The following is a 16,437-nucleotide window of genomic DNA, read 5'->3' on the forward strand; positions in this document are numbered from 1 at the left end:
TTATCATTATCAACAACTTTTTAAGAAGTTGGCCCTCAGGTAGAATTTCATCATTTCACCAAACTTTAGAAGATCATAGCTGAGTCCTCAAACTATAAAACTTGGTTAAATCCTTCATAATGAAAATTTTTATTGAAAGAAATTCTTTAAAAAATATATGCAACTGCATCTCTAGTTTATATATTATTTTTACAATTTCTCTGTCTTTTTCTCTTTCTTTTCAGCTAATGCATCACTTAAACTCTGAAAAGGATTGACTTCCCCAAGGAGAAATCAAATCCATAGTGTCTCAAGGAATCAAATGGCTTGAGTTTCAAGGACAAGTAAAGTATGTATTTCACATTTAAAGGGAAACTTGCAATGACTTCACCTGCTTTCTGTAACTCTAACTAACCAGATATTACTTTAATATAAAAACAATTTTACTTAGTATGACCCTAAGACATCTTTAAAAGTAAGAGTTTTATTTTTCTTTCTGATTTAAAAAAAAAATTCTTCATGATAAAACATCTACTGAAGACTCTAAAGGGGAAAGTGATAATCACCTACAACTCCACTGTTCAGAGATACTTTAAATATTTTATTTTAAAAGTATTTATATATTTTTCTGAAGTCATTTTTACAACTATAAATATATATGACTTTTATATAAATTATTATATCACATATATATCTTTATGCCCCATTTATCATATCATAAGCATTTTATGTTCACAAATGTTCTTTGAAAATAAGATCTTATTGACTGCATAACATCCCTAAGAAGTTTGATATTTGTAATGAAGTGAAAATATGATATTCACACCATCCTACTTTAAATGGAAGAAAGTGGGACTTCCATGGTGGTCCAGTGGTTAAGACTCTGCGCTCCCAGTGCAGGGGGCACAGGTTTGATCCCCTGGTCGGGGAACTAAGATCCTGCATGCCTCACAGTGCGGTCAAAGATTTAAAGAAAAAGAAGAAATTGAAGAAAGCATTGACAATTATTGGTAGAAAGTCAGCCTCCACAGCTCTCCCTTCCTTCTATATATAGCCAGGGGCTTAGTTATGGCTGGTGCAAAGGTTTCAGTGGCATTGCTAAGATGTTCCAAGTAAGACAGGAAAATAGATTTTGTGTTTCACTCCTGAAAAGAAAGAGAAGATAGGAAGATGGAATGAGGCCAGTAAAATGGCAGAATGTAATGTGAAGTGTATTTCTGTCTCATCATTCATTCTCCTATCAGTCATCCTGATGATTAAGATCATCGGTAGATTTCTACTCAACTCAGAAATGTTCAGGGTGAGTTTCAATTTTATGAAAATTGATGATAATGCTTGATACTGAGGTTTCCAGATTAGGTTGACATGGGGTGAAATAAACAGCATGAGTAGATGCAGGGGCTAGGGACAAAGAGTCATGAGAAGATAAACTCTTAGGAATTCAAAGATATGCTAAGAAGGGTTTTAAGCCACTGCTGGCCATGTAGTAGGTGGGATCGTTGTCTTTGGTCTCAGGAATTTCTCTTTGGAATGGACATGTTTATCATTTTTTTTTTTTTTTACCATTTAAAAATATTTACTTCAAGCTTTATTTCTTTTTTATTTTCAAAGTTGACATTATACTCTAGTTACAATTTTATTTTCTTTTTAACATTCTGCCATAATAATTTCTCATGTCATTGAAATACTCTATGTCAAGATTAAACATCTTAAATATTCCATCTTATTAGTGCTTCATAATTTACTTAATATTTTCCTATTTTGCACAAGATTATTTCTAGTTTTTTTCAACATAAATTACTCTTATGCATTATTCAAAGTTCACGCTATTCCTTTATTGTATACTCCTAGAAGTAAAATTACCATGTCAAAGTATCTAAACATTCTTTTTTTTTTTGAGTTCTTACCATCACATTTATTTTATTTTTTTTAAACATCTTTATTGGAGTATAATTGCTTTACAATGGTGTGTTAGTTTCAGCTTTATAACAAAGTGAATCAGCTTTACATATACATATATCCTCATATGTCCTCCCTCTTGCATCTCCCTCCCACCCTCCCTATCCCACCCCTCTAGGTGGTCACAAAGCACTAAGCTGGTCTCCCTGTGCTATGTGGCTGCTTCCCATTAGCTATCTATTTTACATTTGGTAGTATATATAAGTCCATGCCACTCTCTCACTTCGTCCCAGCTTAAAACACTTTTTTTTAAACTTTTTATTTTATATTGGAGTATAGCCAATTAACAATGTTGTGATAGTTTCAGGTGCACAGCAAAGCAACTCAACTACACATATACATGTATCCATTCTCCCCCCAGACTCCCCTCCCATCCAGGCTGCCACATAACATTGAACAGAGTTCCCTGTGCTATACGGTAGGTCCTTGTTGGTTATCCTTTTAAAATATAGCAGTGTGTACATGTCTATCCCAAACTTCCTAACTATCCTTTCCCTCCACCCTTCCGCCCCTGTAACCATAAATTCATTCTCTAAGTCTGTGCGTCTGTTTCTGTTTTGTAAATACGTTCATTTGTATCATTTCTTTTTAGATTCCACATATAAGTGATATCATACGATATTTCTTTTTCTCTGTCTGACTTACTTCACTCAGTATGACAATCTCTAGGTCCATCCATGTTGCTGCAAATGGCATTATTTCATTCTTTTTTATGGCTGAGTAATATTCCATTGTGTATATAAACATTCTTAAAACTTTTGAAGTATGTTGGAATAGACATATTTATCTTTGATTTTCCTCCTCTATTTTCTCATTCTCTCTCACTCCCTCCTCATATTACTGTCTCTCAGACCCACCGTCTTTGATCTTTTTGTCTTAGTTGTTTTTCGTACTCTTTTCTTCTTGCACCAGCATATTCAAAGCTTGGCAAAGTCTTCCTCTGGGTGGTTTCTGTCCATACCTGTCTGGACAAAGGCTTCTAACTTCTCCAGGTTCTGACTGTAACATGATAACCTTGTTTACTTCCTGGCCTCACGACATACAGCACATCCACTTAAACAAATTAAAAACAGACAAACAGGGCTTCCCTGGTGGCGCAGTGGTTGAGAATCTGCCTGCTAATGCAGGGGACACGGGTTCGAGCCCTGGTCTGGGAAGATCCCACATGCCGCGGAGCAGCTGGGCCCGTGAGCCACAACTACTGAGCCTGCGCGTCTGGAGCCTGTGCCCCGCAACGGGAGGGGCCGCGATAGTGAAAGGCCCGCGCACCGCGATGAAGAGCGGTCCCCGCACCGCGATGAAGAGTGGCCCCCACTTGCCGCAACTAGAGAAAGCCCTCGCACGAACCGAAGACCCAGCACAGCCAAAAATAAAAAAAAAAAAAAAAAAAAAAAACAGACAAACAATGTTTCCAGACCTTCTGTCTATATTTTCATTTTAATACAGATGTGTCATTTGTGTCTACCACATCCCCTAAATTTATAATGATGTTCAAGTTGAAAATTCTTCTTGGTTTATAATACTTTGTAGGGAGATGGGAAGAAAGTTAAAGAATTTGCAGTGTCATTGGATGAACCAGACCCACAATCAGTATAGATTCTTAGCCTCGATTTTACATTTTGCCTAGAGAAAAGAAATTTAAGGGTTTATTTTTCAGTGCTTATGTTGAAGAGTTTGAGAGTAATTAGAAAGTGTCTCATACAAAAACTATTAGAATATAAAATAACTCACTTTGAAAAATGGTTGCATGTTTAATTTATTCTTCCTTGGTGATTGTTCCCCCTGCAAATCGTGTTGTAAGAAGCAGTTCTAGAAAACCTCGCCCAGAGGCAGGCGTGTAAGCCAGCCGGAGCGGCGGCGGCGGCGGTAGCGGCAGGACCGCCGTGGCGCCGGTAGCAGCGACCCGGGGGGGGGCGCGAGGCGACGCTGGCTGCGGGGACCCGGTGACAGCGCGAGAGGTACTAGATTTTACAAGTTTGCACCATGCGTGAGTATAAGCTAGTCGTTCTTGGCTCTGGAGGAGTTGGAAAATCTGCTCTGACTGTACAATTTGTTCAAGGAATTTTTGTTGAAAAATATGATCCTACGATAGAAGATTCTTATAGAAAGCAAGTTGAAGTAGATGCACAACAGTGTATGCTTGAAATCTTGGATACTGCAGGAACGGAACAATTTACAGCAATGAGGGATTTGTACATGAAAAACGGACAAGGCTTTGCCTTAGTTTATTCCATCACAGCACAGTCCACATTTAATGATTTACAAGATCTGAGAGAACAGATTCTTCGAGTTAAAGACACTGATGATGTTCCAATGATTCTGGTTGGTAATAAGTGTGACTTGGAAGATGAAAGAGTTGTAGGAAAGGAACAAGGTCAAAATTTAGCAAGACAATGGAACAACTGTGCATTCTTAGAATCCTCTGCAAAATCAAAAATAAATGTTAATGAGATCTTTTATGACCTAGTGCGGCAAATTAACAGAAAAACTCCAGTGCCTGGGAAGGCCCGCAAAAAGTCGTCATGTCAGCTGCTTTAATATACTAAATGCATTGTAGCTCTGAGCCAGGTCTGAAGAACTGTTGCCCAATTCAACAGTGCCAGCATTCCAACTTTGTTAAACCTACCAACATCTTAAATGGACTTTCTGTGGTGGTACCCTTTAAGAGGCGGATGAAAGCTACTACATCAGTTTGCACATTCTAATCATTTTCCAGTATCACAAGAGAGATTTTTACTTATATAATAGTCCTAGAGTATGCAGCTGGTAAAACCAGAGGCTACAATCCAGTATTACTGCTAAGAGACATTTTTCATCCACCAATGTTGTACATGTATGAAAATGGTGTACTGTATACTTTAACACGCCCCATACTTTGTATTGGAGAGTACAATAATGTAAATCCTAAAAGCACCACTATTTTAGCATAATAAAAGAAAGTCCAAAGAGCTCCTATATAGACTACTCCAGATAACTTCGCTTCTTTGATACTTGTAGCTTATTGTAATTTTTTTAAAGAAATTCAAGGTCATTATCATTGTATTGTACAAATAAGCGCTTTGATTAACACAGCTATATAGTTTTTTTAATTTTTAAAAACCTGTGGAGACAGTGATCTTGTCTTTAAAATATGATAGTCCTTTCAGTATAATGTCTTAGATTAAAGACGTTGCCTTTAATATCTGTTGGGAAGGAAATGTCCAGACTTTTCAAATCTTTTATTATATGTTTCCTTTTTTGTTTACATAGGGAACAATGTTTATAGTTGTGTGTACAGTGGGGGTCTACAACAAGAAGTGTATATTTTCAAACAATTTTTTAATGATTTAACAATTTTTGTAAATCATTTTCAGGCTTCTGCAGCTGTAGATTCTCACTGTGAATCCCCTGCTTGCTCATGCATAAGTGTATTTGCAATACCAAATATACAGGTTTAGTATTTTTGCCTGTTAGTGATTGTTTCACATGTGTAACGTTTTGGTTGAGATGTTAAATGGTGGACGAGTACTGTGGATGTGAATGTGGGAAGTAATTTTAATCATGTGTAATTGGTCACAAGGCCTAAGTTGCAGTAACTATTGCTGTTTTATTTAACAATGCCTTGTTGCTTTGTATGCATTAACGTTTGGGTGTAAAGATTGTGTGTCTATCCAACAGGGAGCCACAGTATTTAAATTGACCAACCTAATGTTACAACTACTTTTGAGGTGGCCAAATGTAAACTAAAAGCCTTAATTAAAGTGGTGCAATTTTGTATAACTTAGCATCAGTAGTTCAATAAATTTGGATTGCCATGCAAGGGCTTGCATTATAATTACTTGCCACTTGAATGTGTTTTGTGTAATGTTTAACAGTGCTAGTAAATAAATATGGGTTTAACTTCTTTTTAAATGTAAAAAAAAAAAAAAAAAAAAAAAAAAAAAAGAAGCAGTTCTATACAGGGTGGTCTAGGGTAAGAGCCTATTGTGCAGGGCTCAGGTTACTTCATATCCTTTTCAAAAAGCTGCAGTCTGCCTTATTAAAATGCTTTCTAACCACTGTGAACAGTGACTTTCTCTATGTAACCTTTTAAGGAGACTTATAGTTACTTGGAAATTTGCTGTAAGGGAATTGCTGATGTGAATTACCTGTATAGAAAACACTTTTGGCTTCTAGAAAAGAAAGGAAAAGCATAGCAAAGAAGAAAACTTACCACAGTCCATATTCAGATCTAGCTATTTTCTCTGGCTGTTTCTATTTTACTAGATCATGTAAAACAAATATTTACTGAGGGGTTACTATGATCAGACACTGTGCTGGAAGCTGGAAATAAATAAGACAAGTAGCCTCCTTATGATAAAATCACAGGATTCGTATTTATATTTGCCTGGTGTCTGAGTGCGACCAGCTCAGCATTTAATTTTTTAAAACTGCATTTTCATTGCTCTACATGCCAGCTACCACTAATCAAATGACTCGTAACAAGATGTGACTTGGTGGAGTATTTATACATTTTCTTTGCCAGCCTTCAAAGAACATATGAAAGAAAAGAAATCTTCTTTTAGAAAACTCATCCACTCTATACTATCTGAATGAACTGATCTTCAATATTTAGACCAAAAAAAAAAAAAAAGTTTTTAACCCTTTTTAATTTTGTGAAAATATGGTACAATAAATAGTACTGAGAATATAAGCATCACACTAAAAAAATAGCAATGTAGAATAAAGGGTGTTATACGGTGGTTTTCTGCTAATAAATGTAAGGGTTACTGTATGAGATAAAAGGAAATAATGATTAGATGTAAGGCTTAGGTGGTTATGCTATGCTGCAGGAACAAAGTCCTAGATGCTTAGGTAAGAATCTTATTCTCTTGTGAGTGGCTTCAGTGCTGTGAAAGCCTGGGGTGTGAACTAAGCTCTGTGCACAGAAAAAAATGGAGTCCACTTCCTCATATCCACTTTGAACCCAAATTATCCAATTAGGCTCCCCACACTGATGATGTTAGTCTGTTAGTCATAGTCAGTTGGTCTTTTGGTTATGTCATGCCGTATTTCTAAATAATTCTAAGGAATAATTGATCAAATTAGCCAGAGAGAAGCGTTTGAACTTCAAATTTTGATTTGGACCTTTACGCCGAATAACCAAAAATACAGTCTAGCACCTATTGGGTTAAATTTACTTATAGATGTAATCTAAATATCACATGGTAGAAGAGGACTTCTACCTCTTTAGACTTCTCAGACAAGACAAGCACTTAAGATTCAGAAAGTCTTCCCTACTCCAAAGGTCTTTGAAAGTATGCAGAGAAAATAGGTGATTCTAAGCAAAAAGCAGTCTCATGTGTTCTTTTTCACACAGGCTTTGTGTTTATCTTCTTATTTTAGTAACTTCTTTAAATATGACACCCTATTTTTATACTGCATATTATATTTTGTTAACCTACATTTTTTTTTTAACATCTTTATTGGAGTATAATTGCTTTACAATGGTTGTCAACTTACTTTTATAAATCATCTAATATGCTCCTCAGAACAACCTCATGAGGGAGACAGGTCAATATTTTCCAAAATTTGCACAGCAAGTAGTTTATTAATAGAGTGAGGATTGGAGCTCATGTACCTTGGCTTTAAGTTTGAGGTTCCTGAAGTAGTGTTATACAGCCTGGTCCTTTAGTCTGTTTTAATTCCATACATTTCTCCTAGAAAAACAAAGTAAACAAAGGAAGAACTGATAAGCTTTGTGGAATGTACCACTAAAACACAATAGTACATAAGATTTTCTTTCCCAACCTAACAAACCAAACTCTATAAGTCCCCTTAAAATAGGACAAAATATCAGAATCAAGGTGTAAAAATAGCTGAAGAAAGATTCTAATGGACCATAGAGAAACCCTGGTTCAAAAAACTATACAAAAGTTTCTCTCAGGAGTGTCTGAGGTCCCATCTTTTACATGCACCTGATATCTCTCCTGTTACACTGTAATTAACCTGGGACAATTCTTGTCCTTTTTTTCTGTACCTCACAGTTCTTTCCATATGGTAGGTGCCCAAGATGACGGTAATACAACCATCAAAATCAGACATTAACAATGATACATCACCTCCCTCTAATCTTCAGACCCCATTCAAAGTTTTGCCAAGTGTCCTAATAATGTCCTTTATAGTAAAAATGAAGGATATAGAAGGACACTCATGATCTGACATCTGTCAATCTCATTTAACTACCTCTTTCTCAATTTCTATTCTGTGTGAAAACTAAACACTGTCCACAAATTAAACTGCAGCTTCTAACCAGGTGTTAGTCTTAATAAAGAGGGTGTCTACCGTATGTTTAACCAGGCACACCCTTACAAATCAGCCCTGGTTTTGTTTGCAATGAACAAACAGGATTGAGTCACCATGCATTAAAACGAATTTCGGTGATATAGTCAAACAATCTTCAGGATGTTCTTTTCTCAGGAAGCTTTAATTTTGAGGCTCTAAGTCTACTCATTACAGTATCACAGTGCTGACTAGAAAAAAACTTCTTCAGTGTCAAGAATAGTTTGCTCCAGTAGGCTGCCAGGCATCTGTACACCGTTTCTCCAGGGCAGCCACTGCCTGGCTAAGGAAAGAGAGGAGTGATGGCAGGAAGGCCCCGGGGTCTGTCCTTCACCTTGCCCTTCCCTCTGCTCTATCATGCGTGGCCTTGTCACTAGAGAATACTGAATGGTATCAAGATGCCTGCCTGTGTAGAAAATGAGAGGCTGTATATAGGCTGCCCCAGAGTGAAGGAAGTTGATTAAGGCGTAAGAGAGTGCTACTCCAGGGTCAGAGGGGCCATGTGTGGCAGCAAAGTGAAATTTGGATGGAATACGGGCAGGGTGACAGTTATGTAAATCTCTCTGCCTCAGAGGATTGGAGATGACAGAAGAGAGGACAACTTAACTTTCCATTTGAATTCTCAGATACTAACACTCGCCCCTGGGCAGACAAATTTAAAGCTCAAATTCAAAATTATTCAACCAAATTTCTTTTTCAGCTATCTTGCTGAGAGGGAAGAGACTTTGATGGAAACATTGGATTGTATGCACAACTGCTTTCGCATTTTTTTTGACCACCAGTATTATGTCAGGAACTGTTGTTGGTGATGAGCATCCAGGGATGAAAAACAGTCCTGTGCTCAGGAGTTCACAGGATTTGTCATATGCCGCAGAGACAGACAGGATAGCAACAGAGGAGTGTGCAAGTGTCAGGAGAGGCCTGGAGATGGGCTTTATAAACAGTTGGATTTTTCATTTTTGTATTTCAGAATAATTTTTCTTTTTGTTCTATTAGCTTTATTAATTTATCAAACCTAAAGAGTCCATTGACACTTATTTTTCCTCTTAGGACCTAGTGTTTTCAGAATTTGGATTGGGGCATACTACATAAATTCTTGAAAGGATAGCACTTTCTCTCCAATATACACCCAGTCGTACCTGTGTAGTGGAAAGGATCACTGGGCAGTCATTCCCCAGAGAGTGGTGAAGAGATACCTGGGTGAACTGGGAATGGGACCACTGACAGGCTTTGCACCCCTCTGGCAAACTGCAATTAAGCCTCTTCCCGCAGGCCACTGGATGTGTGGCACAAGTGTGCAGGGGGTGGGAGGGATGGTTGGTGATAGAAGAAGTGAAATCTCAGGCAAGGGAAGGTGGGGAATGGGTGGAGAGGGGGTGGTTTCCTAGAGGAAAGTCAGGGGTCATTATACTGTTAGCAGAAGAAGGAATGCAGAGTGAGCTCTAGGTTTAGACTCACTTTGGGTTCAAATCCTGCCCTTTCATTGCTAACTGCCCCCTGGGGTGAATCACCTCATCTCTTTGAACCTAATTTTCCTTATGGACAAGATACGGTAGTTAGAACATTAAATATGTAAGACCTTTAGTTTAGTGTCTGTTAGATGAGGAGGAGGAAGATGAGATGATGAAGATGATGAGGAAGGTGATGAGGAGGATAATGACAGTGTGGTCCTAAGCATTATGTGAGGGATTCATAAGGCGGATGAGGTAGACATGGTCCCTGATCCCCCCAAGTGTACAGATGAGGGGAGAGGTCATTATGAGGCAATAAAAGACATGCCGTTGGAAGGGAAGCAAAGAGTGTTGTGAGAGCTCGAGGGAGATGTCTCAAACTCACACTTGGGAGATCAGGGAAGAATCCTTTGAGGAAGAAATATCTAAACAGAACCTTTAATTTGAGATAAATAAGGGCCATGCAAGTAAAGGAGAAGGGGCTAGGGTGGAAGAGAACAGAAGAGTGTATGAAAGGCACAGAGGAGCCAAGAGCACAGTGAACTCAAGACATTCTGGAACTAGAGACATTCTGGAAAGCTAAAGCTGTTGTAGGCAAGTGTGAGATGCAGAGCGACCAGGAATGAGTCTGCAGTATGTGGGACCGAGGACTGCTGTTCAAGGTACTAGAAGGCCTGAGGAGCCTCTGTGAAGTTGTAAGCAAATGAGAAATGACAAAATTTGCATTTTTGAAATCTTCCCCTGATGGCAGTGAACTGCTTGCTAAAAGGGGAGAGAGTGGGAGTAGAAGGCTAGTTGGAGTGCTGCAGTAATCCAAGGGAGAGATGATGGTGGCTTAAACTAAGAAATGATGTTCCCTATGGAAAAAGCATACAAATATGAGAACTATTTAGAAGGTAGAATGAATAACATTTCAGGATAGATTGTACGTGTGGAGAAAAGAAGAGAGTTTGGAGTGAGACACAAGATTCTGGTTTTGACAATGGAGTGCATAGCTTTATCCATTAAAATGCGTTTGGCTGCACATAGTAGGAAACTTGGGTCAGTGATTTAAACCAGTGGTTCTCAAAGTACTTTTCTCAAGCAGTACTCGCATTACCTGGGAACTTGTTAGAGATGCAAATTCCTGAGTCCCTCTATAGACCTACCTAATCAGAATCTCTGGAGGTGGAATTTTTTTTTTTTTTTTTAAATTTTGTCATTTCTATTTTTTTAAATTTTTATTTATTTATTTATTTATGGCTGTGTTGGGTCTTCGTTTCTGTGCAAGGGCTTTCTCTAGTTGTGGCAAGCGGGGGCCACTCTTCATCACGGTGCGCGGGCCTCTCACTATCGCGTCCTCTCTTCTTGCGGAGCACAGGCTCCAGATGCGCAAGCTCAGTAATTGTGGCTCACGGGCCCAGTTGCTCCGCGGCATGTGGGATCCTCCCAGACCAGGCCTCGAACCCGTGTCTCCTGCATTGGCAGGCAGATTCTCAACCACTGCGCCACCAGGGAAACCCTGGATGTGGAATTTTTTAAAATTAATTTTTATTGGCGTATAATCGCTTTACAATGTTGTGTTAGTTTCTGCTGTACAGCAAAGTGAATCAACTATGCATACGCATATATCCCCTCTTTTTTGGATTTCCTTCCCACTTAGGTCACCACAGAGCATTGAGTAGAGTTCTCTGTGCTATACAGTAGGTTCTCATTAGTTATCTATTTTATACATAGTAGTGTATATATGTCAATCCCATCTCCCAGTTCATCCCACCCACCCCCTTCCCCCCTTGGTATCCATATGTTTTTTCTCTACATCTGTGTCTCTATTTCTGCTTTGCAAATAAGTTCATCTGTACCATTTTTCTAGATTCCACATATAAGCGATATCATACAATATTTGTTTTTCTCTTTCTGACTTACTTCACTCTGTATGACAGTCTCTATGTCCATGCACGTCTCTGCAAATGGCACAATTTCGTTCCTTTTTATGGCTGAGTAATATTCCATTGTGTATATGTACCACATATTCTTTATCTATTTCTGGAGGTGGAATTGAGCAATATCTATTTTAGAAGTCTTTGCAGGCTAAGTCTGAGAACCACTGATTTGAACCATCATTCAAGAGAAGAGCAGCCTGAGGAATGGGACTCTAGTTCTGCTTCTTTACCATTCTTTTGATTCTATCTTCTATTGTATCATGTGTTTGTTCTCAGGCAAATTCTTGCTGGAAACACAAGATGACTGAGACAGTTTCAGGTAACAATCCAAGGCCAACAACATTCAAGGGCAGCAAAGGGGAAAGTTTCTTCCTGTTTCTTTTATTAAGAGTGAGAAACCTTTCCCAGAAACACCTCAGGAGACATCAGCTCATGTCTCACTGGCCAGAATTTTATCACATGCTCATGCAAACCCACTTACTGGCAAGGGAAATCATTCTACCATTATTGATTTAAAGTATTTTCCACGAACTAGGACACCCCAGGGCTAGAGCTCAGGGGTCTCATGGAGGAGGGCGAAAATCTGAACAAATTGCAGTTTTATTAGGAAGGAGGAAAAGGGCAAGGATGGATTTTGGGGAGGAATCCAAGTGCATCTGCTATTCAGTGGCAGCATTCACTAGGATACAGAATCTGAGAGGAAAAGCAGAAATTATGGGACTAAAAATGAGTTCAATTTTGGATGGATTACATTTTGGATCCTGTCAGACATACAAATGGCGATATTCAGAAGGCAGTTGTATATGGAGACGTAAAGCCCTAGAGAAAATTCCAGGCTAAAGATTATTTGGGAATCATTCATTTAAAGCTAGAAATTGTTGCCAAGGGAAAGATGAAATCACACATGAAGAGTATATACAGTGAAAAGAGGAGAGCCTCTAGGAGATCTGCAAGGAGAACAGTGTTTGAGCATATGAAGTGGGTCCGAGGAGGAGGCTGAGGAAAGAGGGTTCGGTATTACGGAAGCCAAAGAAAGAGTGTTTAATAAGGCGAGAGCGGTCAATTTCAAGAGCTACAGCAATTTCCAGTAAGATAAAGTCTGTAAAGAGTGAACTGTTTCAGTGGCATAGTTGAGGTAGAATCCATATTTCAGTGACTAGATAATGAGGAATGGGGACAGTAAAATAGGCAACCCTCTACAGACATAAGACTGGACAATGAGTTTTTGAAAACGAGGAATGAAATAGGAGGAAGTCTCAAAATTATATTTAGACAGGACAGAACCACTGTAAAGTTGAAATGTTTCTTTCAATTAATTAGGCAAGATTTTAGGGTTTCAAAACTGTTCGAATGAATTGCTCTAGTAGAGGGAAGCATTGAGGCACTTGTTGCCCAGGAAAGAATGGGATGGAATGGAATGAGACCCCATGAATAAAAGAAGGGAGGAATGGAGAGGAGAGGGTGATAGAGAAATTTAAGAACTCCTGGAGCATATTATCTACATAAAAAGACAATGTTAAAACACATAAAACTAATAGTGGACGATAAATTATTCACATTGTGCAAGTGACTGTAATTGCAATGAGAAGTCAGATAAGTGAGATTAGGGATTAATCCACTATCCTGAGAGACAGTCAAACTCTTAGAAGGACGTTAGCTTTTTAAAGCCATGTGGTGTAATGTAAAGGACAATGGCAGTCCTCTTAGTTAACCTAGGGGTTTGTGATGACTTTGTAGGTAGGGTTTGGCTCTGTATACACTTCTAAATTGCCCCCTATAATGATGTACAATCATTAACTAAGTCTTTTTGTTGTCTGTGCCCCAAAAGGTATCAGATTAAAGTGGCCTTTTAAATACTGAATGATCCAACTGAAAGAGCACTTAGTCCATGTCATTTTTTTTAAAAAACATCTTTATTGGAGTATAATTGCTTTACAATGGTGTGTTAGTTTCTGTTTTATAACAAAGTGAATCAGCTCTACATATACATATATCCCCATATCTCCTCCCTCTTGCGTCTCCCTCCCACCCTCCCTATCCCACCCGTCTAGGTGGTCACAAAGCACTGCATGTCATTTTAAGACACACTTTATCATTTAATTTAGAATTCTGTGTCTCCCAGAATAGTTCTGTTTATCTCATCTACCTCATTGACTGCTGTGAGGACAAATATGAAATACATGATTTTTAAAAACCTCATTTCAGTCAGGGGAGATTGAATTTAAAAATAAACCTCTAGCTGATAGAAAATGCAAAATTACCAATACGATCAATAGCAAATCAACTTTGTTTTCACATAGAGCATTTTCTGAGTTTGTTTTTGACTTAGTACAGTATACAGTCAAATTTAGATGCTTCGGTGTTTTTCCATTATGAACTCATTCTTTGTGTAGTAGAGATTTGGTTTTCTGTAGTGTCAGCAAATAAAAGTATGGTCACAAAAATATGTTTCTTCTTAGTTTTTTCTTCTATCATCAATCATCCTTGATGAGAGTTTAAGTACGAAGTGAGTTTAATATTCTTATGCAGGCTGTTTCTAATAAAGAGCCTTTGCTTTCATTTTGATGAGTTAACTCTACAAGTAGAATTTACTCTTAATTTCTTAGCTGCATCTTATAATTTGTAGTCCTAATTTAAAAAATTCTGACTTATTCTTTTAGATCCTGGAGCTGCCATTGAATAGTGTTTCTCTTATACAAGTATGCTTATACTTAACTGTTCTTCATATTTGCAGAAGGTATTCCTGTGTCACTACCTGCAGCCACGTTTCATGGTTGAAATACCTGATTTGCACTAGCATATTTTTATTTATTTTAGTTAATTAATTAATTAATTATAGTATATTTTTCCCTCTGTTAGTATGCAAGATTGAGTTGTCATAAGATTACTGGTCAATACTGGTGAACTGACTGTATCACATTAGTTCAACTTTGATAAGGTTAATTTACTATTAATGGCGATGTGTAGTGAAACTGGCATCCAAAAATGTATCCTTCCGTAAAAGCAACAACAGCAACATCAACAGACTGGCAAAATAGGATCATTTTTTTTTTCCAGAACTCTGGAAATTAACCAAAGGAAGCAAGCCAGGAAGTACTTATTCAAGAAAAACTACCAAATATTGGTAAGGAGAGCCACTCCAAACTCCCACTCCCCAACTCAGCAGTGGCCTTGAAAAAGAAGAGCCTGCATTCCCAATACTTGAGGAAGCAGAACAGAGCTTGGGCTCTTTCAAAGCTGCATTTGCAAAGAATTGATTTTATTTGATCTGTTAGATGGTTTTCCAACTGGAAAAGCTTGTCTTTTTTTGATCTGACTCAAGGTTGCCCAGTACTAAAAGCCTCTCCCCAAGGGGCATTTATGAAAAACATTTACAGGCAGATGTTTCAAAACCATAATGCCTAAGGTGATAGTTAACAGTTGGCACAGACAACAGATTAACCAAAACAGCTTGAAAAGAAAAAGCCGAGCAATGAGGTGTCCATAGGGGCTTTGGAAAGTTTGGACGTGTTCCTGGGAATCTAAAAGTTCATGCACATGTGTAGTGCTGTGTGCATTCTCAGAAAGAACCTGAGAAGGCCCTTAGCTCTCACCTCTGGCTGACCTTGAAGCAGCCAAGCAGGAAGTGGAAGCTAAGACAGAGTTGTAAGCTGAGTGTTGGAGATTTTAACATGTGTACAAAGCTGCTCAATAAAGAATGGGAGATTTATTGGTTTCAGGAATTTTAAAAAAATTACTTATCATTAGCTGATTCTTAAGCTAACTGAAGAAGATTTCAGTGGCCACACATGACAAAGAACAGAGACTTTACAGAATTAGCTCAGGAATATCACTAAGCAAACTGGTGAATTCTACTGAACGTTTAAAAAATTATTTATACCATTATTCACATAGCTCCCACCCTCCAAAAAAAAAAGAAGAGGAGAGAACACTTCCCAACTCATTCTATGAGGCCAGTATTACACTGATACCAAAACCAGATAAAACATCACAGAAAAGCAAACTACAAACCAATATCCTTTATGAATAAATATACCATCATCTTCCACAAAATACTTGCAAATTAATCCAAAACATATAAAAAGTGAACACCATGGCCATGTGAGATTTATCCCAAGAATGCAAGGTTGTTTCAACATATGAAAATCAATGTAATATGCCATATTAAGAGAATAAAGAAAAAATTATCATCTCAATAGACAAAAATTCAAGACAAACATTTGACAAAACAAACATCTGACACAATCCTACACTATTTCAGCATCAAACGTTCAAAAAACTAGGAATTGAAGGGAACTTCCTCAACCTAATTAAGGGCATCTACAAAACCCTACAGCTAATATCATAGTTAAGGTGAAAGACTGAATGCTTTCCCTCTAAGATAAAGAACAAGACAAGGAGGTACACTCTCACCCCTTCTATTCAGCATTGTACTGGAGGTATGAGCCAGGGCAGCTAAGCAGGAAAAACAAACAAAAGGCATCCTGATTGGAAAGAAGAAGTAAAAGTATCTCTGTTTGCAGATGACAATATCATATATATATGATAATATGTATCACATAAAACTCTAAGTGTATACACACACAAACACACAGTATTAGAGCAAAAAAAGAGTTTAGTGAAGTTGCACAATACAAGATGACTGTACAAAATTTAATTGTATTCTTGTACACTAGCAATAAAAAAATCCCAAAATGAAATTAAGAAAACAATTCTATTTACTATTCCATCAGGAAGAATAAAATACTTATGAATAAATTTATCCAAAGAAGCACAGGACTTGTACACTGAAAACCACAAAACATTGTTGAAAGAAATTAAAGAAG

General features: G+C 37.8%; 1 protein-coding gene and 1 long non-coding RNA gene across 2 annotated transcripts in view; both read left to right on the plus strand.

Moving 5' to 3' along the window:
* Positions 1-265: 265 nt before the first annotated feature.
* Positions 266-16,437, plus strand: part of LOC102999809 (uncharacterized) — a 465,504-nt gene continuing 449,332 nt past the window's right edge. The window contains exon 1 of the long non-coding RNA XR_009005227.1: positions 266-328. This is a non-coding gene — a long non-coding RNA (uncharacterized LOC102999809). The remainder of the gene's footprint in view (positions 329-16,437) is intronic.
* LOC130704757 (ras-related protein Rap-1b) lies at positions 3,762-5,752 on the plus strand. The gene has a single exon (XM_057528040.1). The coding sequence runs from the start codon at positions 3,922-3,924 to the stop codon at positions 4,474-4,476; it is 555 nt and encodes a 184-aa protein (XP_057384023.1). The 5' UTR covers positions 3,762-3,921; the 3' UTR covers positions 4,477-5,752.

The sequence above is a fragment of the Balaenoptera acutorostrata genome, chromosome 14 (assembly GCF_949987535.1).
Source record: "Balaenoptera acutorostrata chromosome 14, mBalAcu1.1, whole genome shotgun sequence".
Taxonomy (NCBI): Eukaryota; Metazoa; Chordata; class Mammalia; order Artiodactyla; family Balaenopteridae; genus Balaenoptera; species Balaenoptera acutorostrata.